Source organism: Papilio polytes, unplaced genomic scaffold (genome assembly GCF_000836215.1).
Source record: "Papilio polytes unplaced genomic scaffold, Ppol_1.0 DF822733.1, whole genome shotgun sequence".
NCBI lineage: Eukaryota > Metazoa > Arthropoda > Insecta > Lepidoptera > Papilionidae > Papilio > Papilio polytes.
In genome coordinates, this window is record NW_013526471.1 from 1,680,685 (window position 1) to 1,688,262 (window position 7,578).

At 36.6% G+C, this 7,578-nt stretch overlaps 1 protein-coding gene across 1 annotated transcript in view; it reads left to right on the forward strand.

Annotated features, from left to right (window-relative positions):
• The first annotated feature begins 226 nt into the window (after nucleotides 1-226).
• The window catches only part of LOC106105669 (muscarinic acetylcholine receptor DM1), a 16,766-nt gene continuing 9,414 nt past the window's right edge, over nucleotides 227-7,578 (forward strand). Inside the window, exon 1 of the mRNA XM_013286092.1 lies at nucleotides 227-1,100. Coding sequence (XP_013141546.1) covers nucleotides 370-1,100 — 731 coding nt within the window. The 5' untranslated portion in view covers nucleotides 227-369. The remainder of the gene's footprint in view (nucleotides 1,101-7,578) is intronic.

Here is a 7,578-nt window from a genome sequence, read left to right on the forward strand (position 1 = left end):
TGTAGTAATATAGGGAATAGTAAGCTCGTGATCTAATAAAGCCTTGGTTTCTATTCAACGAATCTAATGGACACTTCGGACGCGACAACAAATTGAATTCTAACGAACCTGACAACCTTACTATGGAAGTTTATTTTCTTAATGACCTGCATAATTACAAAAATTGCAAACATAATTGCTTGAATTGTTAACCAAACAAAGCTCTCACAATTAAGCTCCCTTTCGTGTTGTACTTTTGAGAATAAAATTACTTTCTTTATTGCTATCGTCATGTGTTAACTTGGAATTTTTTGTCCGTAGGTGGGTTGGCTCTGGGTCGGCGTAAGAGCCGGGGCGGAGCGGGGGCCTTGGGCTCGCCGAGTTGACGTCATGCTCAACGACTCCTACGCGCCAGCCAACCTGACCGAGCTGGCCGCCGCCCTGCCCGCCAGCCCCTACAGCCTGGCGCAGACCATCGTCATCGCCATCGTGGGCAGCGTGCTCTCCGTGCTCACAGTAGTCGGCAACTCTATGGTCATGATCAGCATCAAGATCGACAAGCAGCTACAAACCATCAGCAACTACTTCCTGTTCTCACTCGCTGTCGCCGACTTCGCGGTTGGCCTCATCTCCATGCCGCTCTTCACCATGTTCACAATCTTCGGATACTGGCCGCTTGGGCCTCACATCTGCGACACCTGGCTGGCGCTCGATTATCTCGCCTCCAACGCTTCCGTACTGAACCTGCTCATCATAAGTTTCGATAGGTACTTCAGTGTGACACGGCCGCTGACGTACCGCGCCAAAAGGACTACACGTCGCGCCAAGGTGATGATAGGCGGGGCTTGGGGCTTCAGCCTTGTGCTATGGCCGCCCTGGATCTACGCGTGGCCGTACATCGACGGCGAGCGCAAGGTGCCCCCCCACGAGTGCTACATTCAGTTCATTGAGACGAATCAGTTCATTACGTTCGGGACCGCGATTGCCGCGTTCTACGTGCCCGTCACAGTGATGTGTATATTGTACTATAAGATATGGCGGGAAACAAAGAAACGGCAGAAGGATTTGCCGAACCTGCAGGGTGGCAAGAAACATGACTCATCGAAAAGGTCTAATTCTAGGTGAGTGATTCTTTGAACTTCTTTCATACTTTTTATATTAAGTATGTTGTTCAGTGTTTTGTTACGTCATTTTTAAATTCAATGTTACCATACTTCATACGTGTAAGTTCGCATGTAGCTTTTTACTCTAACATCGAAAGTTGTTGAGACTTCAAACGTTAATAGACTGAATCCCGCCTATTTCACGTCGTGGAACTGTAATGGCGGTTTTTACTTGCTCCTTCTTGACATGAAATCGTTTACTAAATGACTTTTGTCTCGACAATGGTAAATCATTCAAACTTCCAACCCCGAGCTTGCGAACTTTTACAACAATTGTATTACATCTTTAAAGATGTAACTATAAAATGAGTCATTTGTTGCTGTATTTAGTAAGGATTTTTACAATATCTAAGGAATAACATGATAGCCTTGTAAGCTGACGTCACAGCGTCTTTTTCGTATCACATTCTAAAAGAAAAGAAACAAGGTTTTTTGTGGATATACAAAAACAGTATAGGTAGGATAAATAAGTTTTACAGTGGTAGAGCCCGCTTTAACATCTTCGCACAAATGGGGCGGCTAACCCGGTGTAATACCACGTCTACAAAGAAAACAGGCGTGAAGTGGAAGCAATTCCGCGTTGCATCTGATGTGGTGTCGGAGGCCTAATTTTAGTCCCTTTCTCTTTCCACCCTTTTCTTAACAGGAAAAGATGGAAAGGAAAAGTGGACTTGACCGCTGAGGAGATGCACACGAAGAGGAAATATTTTGTTTATGTGCGTCTTCTCTTCCGTCGATTAAGGGTAGGCAACGTATCTGCAATTGCGTTTGTCTATAGGCAGCTTCGCCATTTCGGCGGATTCAGGTGGCCGCTTGCTCGTTTGCCAACTTATAATAAAAAAAGTAAATGATTAGTTACTCAACTAATAGACGACGTGATAACACATATAATACAAAAATACTAATACTAAGATAAGGGCATTTACTTTCTAATTATATCTTTTTTAATAAAGCTCTAGTGCAAATAAATTAAACGTAATTGGTTATAGAGGAGTCTACGCTTCGGGGAAAGTAATTTGCATGTAAATTAACTCGTATTTTTACTCACAAAAATTTACGTACAAGTTAACGTTAGTGGAGTTTACGTTATCAAGGAAGGGGAGGGGATGGGGAAGAGTAAACTTGGAAGATGTTTGTTCAGTAATTACTGTATGTCGCTCAAACGATTCGTATACCGTTCAAGTCCTTTCAAGAAAGATTTATCGTTCATCTGCTCGTTTTAAAAGGTTTTTCGTGTAAGTCGTAAGTTCACGAGATATAAACATTACGTTTTCGATGTGTGGGTGTTAGATGAATGGGTTTTCATTGAACGTTTTATAGACTTCAGAATTGAATTGTATGTTTAACTAGAAGCAAAAAATATAACGCAGAATCTTGTATCATCAGTATTTATGTCTTGTTTCTTACTGCCTTCCTAAATGCCTTTTATTATTCCAGTCCTCCGCCTTCTACACCCAACAACTCCAAGCAGGCATACTAATTCGTCACTCCACCTGGAGGGAGGATAACCCAAGCTCCTAGTCCCCATCCGTGACCTTAAATCTAGGACTTTCCTTCCCCACTTGGCGTCCTTGGACATAGTTACGCGTTATTTTTATTTTTCATAACATTTAAGCCAGCTACACACTGTACAGTTGAACTGTTCCGTTGAATGTTAACGTGTGTAGTTTGCTCTAAGATATCAAAGGCGATTGATGTGTGCATAATTAGAAAAAAGGTGCAAGTATGTAAATAAACGGTTTTTATATTTATCTCACAAGAAATCCTAGAAAATAATGAGTTCTCTTCAACTAGAATATCTTATTTTAATATCTAATCGTAACAATAAATAACTTTTTCTTGTAATCCTGGAGTTTTGCCAGACCTGATGTAATGTAGTTCAGATTTTTGTTATTTTGATATCGAGTTACTCATTTTGGACATGAATGGAAACTGTCTATCATCTAGATTGTTTTGTTTGTGATTCCATTAATGATGTTTCATATATCTTTAGATAAACCGTAATAAATAAATTAACACAGAACTCTTGATGGATACAATTATGTATTATTTTGGAATAACAATTTTTATTTTATTTTAATCTTAAGAATATAGATTTGGCTAGGGCACTAAGGCATAGTTTGTGTGTCAGTTGTAGTCATTTGTATAAAAGGTAAACCTACATAAAACTTATGTTAACTCTTCAGAGTAATGTGGGGTAAGGGAGTATCGGTAGGATGGGGGTGTGAACGGGCCTTGGGGTAAAAGGGGGTGTTTTTTAAGAGTTATAAGTGAATCATATTTTCCATTGGTGTCGTTTTAGATGAGGGATATTACGTTGTAACTTTTTTTATGAGATATATTATATAACGTGAAATTGTATAGGTTTATACGTTGAATTGACTTGTATCTGGTATTTCGAATCTTGAGTTCTCATTGCCGAAACATGTTGACATAGCGTCAAGATTTTTTCGTTCTTTATTTGAATGTTTGCCATCAAATGATTTATAGCTTTATTCTGTTTTGACAGTTATTAAAGTGTTTTTTTTTTGGTATAAAATGCTTGAAATATAACGCCTAGTCATTTAACTGTAGGGGCTTTTTGTTTTACGAAAAGATGCTTCCTTTTTTTGACTCAGCGTAAAATATTTTTAATAAAAAGAATTCTGTAAAGAAACGGAGGAAACTTGCTACGAATAAATTTCAAGTTATCTTTAAGTAAATGAAACTTAAAGTACTTTGTTTTTTTCAAGTATTTGTAGTTATTAACCTCATGTACAAAACGTAATTAGTTTTCTGTCCTCAAATTGTGAACTATGCTAATTTAACAATTCCTTTGAAATTAAATTATTATTGTTTTTTTTTTATATTTTCTGTGTCTAGTTTTTGATTCGCAAAAAGAAAAAGGGTTTTTTATCTTTTTAAAGCAAACATTTTAAAAATTATTTGTTATAAAAAAATTATTTATTTATATAATTTTTATACGTGCATCATTAACATAGTTTTCAATGACTGACGGACAAATACTGAAACGAATTTTTAGTGCTTATAATCTGATAGACGTTAAAATTTGAAAGACATGAGAAGGTTACACAAGGCCTTTTCATATAAGACGGTGATACTGTAAATCTTCCAGTATTCGGTTAGTTAATTAAATATCGATTAATTACGTTGTACACTCAAGTCGTAATGGCTTAATGAAATAGACGTATATAGCTCTGTTGCACTTGATGCCGTTAATTCTGTATACGCAACAGTGATCGATGTGACGTGCCATCCGCTTGCGTGCGCGACTGTACGTCGTAATGTAGATGTACATATAAAAACAATTATTTCAACATAATTGGTACGTTAATAATAAGGAATTTTTGTAATGTATTATTAAGTAGAAATATACTTCTCATTCTTGTATTAAAAAGCGAAACTTTACATAGAGAAAGTATTTCCAGAACGGCTCGATTTTGATGAAATATAGCACTGATGTGAACGTTGTCTAGAAGACATGAGGTACTTATTTTTTCTTTAATGGATTTAGTTACTACTTGGTGATACTCGAACATTAGTATCAATGATTTATTAGAGCCAGCGTAAACCTTTGACTAATCTGTCGCTCAATTGTTGTGCGTTTGTCGATTGTTTCGCAGTCAATTCAACTGTTTAGTTGCAAAACTAAATACGACTAGTATGCGCACCTCCATATAAGCTTATAGTTGCAAAACATTTTAGTCAAAGTGTGCGCGCTCTTAGCATAACAGCAAATAGTACAATTTCTTGATTATCACCTAATAGACATAGTAACACTAACGTACTAGTAAAATAAGGCCTCAAAAGCTAGAAACGCATCTGTAGTTCCTCTGGTTTTGCGGATGTCCACGGGCGCCGTTCACCACCTCGGTGTTTCCGTCGCTCGTTCGCCCCCTTTTATTATAAAAAAGGTTAACGTAAGTCTAGTTAAAAACACAGAATGTAATAAACCTTTCTTTCAGAAGAGGCGCGACAATTTGTCACGTTACCTCTTGCAATTGGGGCTGATTAATGACGCGACGCCATCTTGTTTCGACATTTATTAAAAAGAACTTACCACGTCCACCCTTGTTAACTCAAAAGGCGTCTGGTTTAAAATATGCAGAGACCTAGAGTGTATTAACAAAAGGGGTTTGTTAAACATACACTATTCTAATAATGTAGGAAAAAATGAATTGTACAATTCAATCGATAAAGACGCTCAATTCTAACTGACCAGTCAAACTGTTGGCAGTTGCACTGTATGTCTCAAGTTTTTCTTACACACAGTTTTAACTGAACAGTTTGTTTATATGTTTGCAGCGATGTAGTTAGAAAATAATAGTAAAGAAATTATGCTGTAGTAAATTAAAAAAAATATGTCTCTGAGTATGGCTTGGTGGGTCGCGGCGCCGGCGGGAGTTTGCATCTGTCAAAGTCAACGTGAACGTGTGGAAGTATTCCCACGTCTAGGGTTGTCAAACCTTTATACTTTAAAAGATTAGAAAAAAATGCGTATTTGATTTTGTTGTTCCTCTTTACTTAATCACTAAGTACAAACAAATTTAAGCGGGTTTGGACTAACTTTAAGATCTAAATTTGTAGTCTAATACTCTTTGTTTGGATAATTTTGCTCTCTTTCCTTACATATATTTTTTAATATTAAAAGGTGGCAAACAAGTAAGCGACCACTGCCCATAGAAATCATTTGCAGATGCGTTGCCTACTCTTAATCGACGGAAGGAAGGACACACATTTCCACACAGGACATTTCCCCTTTATATGCGTCACCTCCGCCGTCAAATCCACATAGTTTTCTAAATTAGAAATGTTTTATAAACTTTTAATTTCAAAACTTTTGACAACCCTCAAGTTCCAGGAAAAATGATATTGCGCCTCAAGAGAATGAGTCGCATGTACAATTGTAATATCTCAAAGTTACAACAGTTGGCGCTTCAGTTGTGACTTGCTTACACACTAGCTTTTGTCGTTTTAGAGAACTTCCGGTATCGCTTTTTAATTTAGGAGGTTCCTGTCTATACAGCCTTGACCACTGGTTTCTTGAGTCATCGGATTCCGTATCTGGTGGTGCACTATTCTTTATATTTTATACAAAATACGGAATAAAGATATATGTGAATTATAAAGAGGAATGATTTGTATTTTTACATGAATTAACTCTGAAACTACTCGGTCTATTTCAAAAATTCTTTCACTATTACAAAGCTACGTTGGCGATCGCTATCGATCGATCGATACATAGGCTTTTTTTTTAAATTAACGTGAAAGTCTTGAGTATTATGTAATGTGAAAAAAATGTTTTATATTTGTGTTTTGTTCTTAAATTGTGATAAAACTTTGGTAGAATATTTTGAGCAGACTTGTGTCGTTATTTATTTAAACTTTTGACAACGTTTAATTTGGCATTGCATTTTAAATAACTCAATAAATAGGCTGTAAACAGTGTACTTTAAATGTTCACTTTACCAGTAAGTTGATCCTCTTGCTGTTGCTAGAAAATAAAGATTGGAAATAAACGGACAAAACAGATTTGAAGAGGGCCGATAAAACAAATTCCTCTCGAAGAGGCGGCGAGAGCGCTCGAGCACTCACTTCGAGAACTCCTTGAGTATTTTAAAGACGAGTAACATGAAAATTGTTAAACATCGATACTTACATACTTTAAATATTTTTAATAATAAACGGCTTAACGGATTTCGATAAAATTTGGTATAGATGTAGTGGATAGTCTATGTGTCTTCCAACATAGACTACTTACTTTTGTTTTTTTTTCATTCCACGCAGACGAAGTAGAGAGCCAGTTAGTTAATAAATTAATTATATCATATTGATATCATATAAATATTATAAATGCGACAGTTAAGATGGATGGATGGATGTTTATTAGCGTTTGTAGCCTAAATGGCTGAACGGATCTCCATGAAATTTGGCATAGGTTTAGAGCATATTGTGGAAGAACACATAGGCTACTATTTATCCCCGGTATAGTTACGGTTCCCGTGGGATTCATTAATTTAGTTTTATAATGTTTACTTGATCATTCTGCAACGGTTCAACATATCTTATTGAAATTTGACACAGATATAAAACAAAGTCTAGAGTACTCATGGGATAATCATCTCCGTGAAATGTCCGGTTCCCGAGGATACGTAGCTTTTTCTTATTTACATAGTTCGTATGTTTTCTAATACCACGCGGACGAGGTCGCGGGCAACAGCTAGTACTGTGATATAAATACTTACTGGACTGCCCCAGTTGTGTTAGATGAAATTAATTTTTTATTATGAATTCTATTGAATTACGCTATTCATTTGTTTATCTCGTCTTATCTCGTTCGATTACCCATTTCCTATTCTTATCTCTGGAGTATAATAAATTTTAATAGTCCGTTACTCTGAGATTTCTCTGGAAGTGATTTATCAACGTCAGAGGG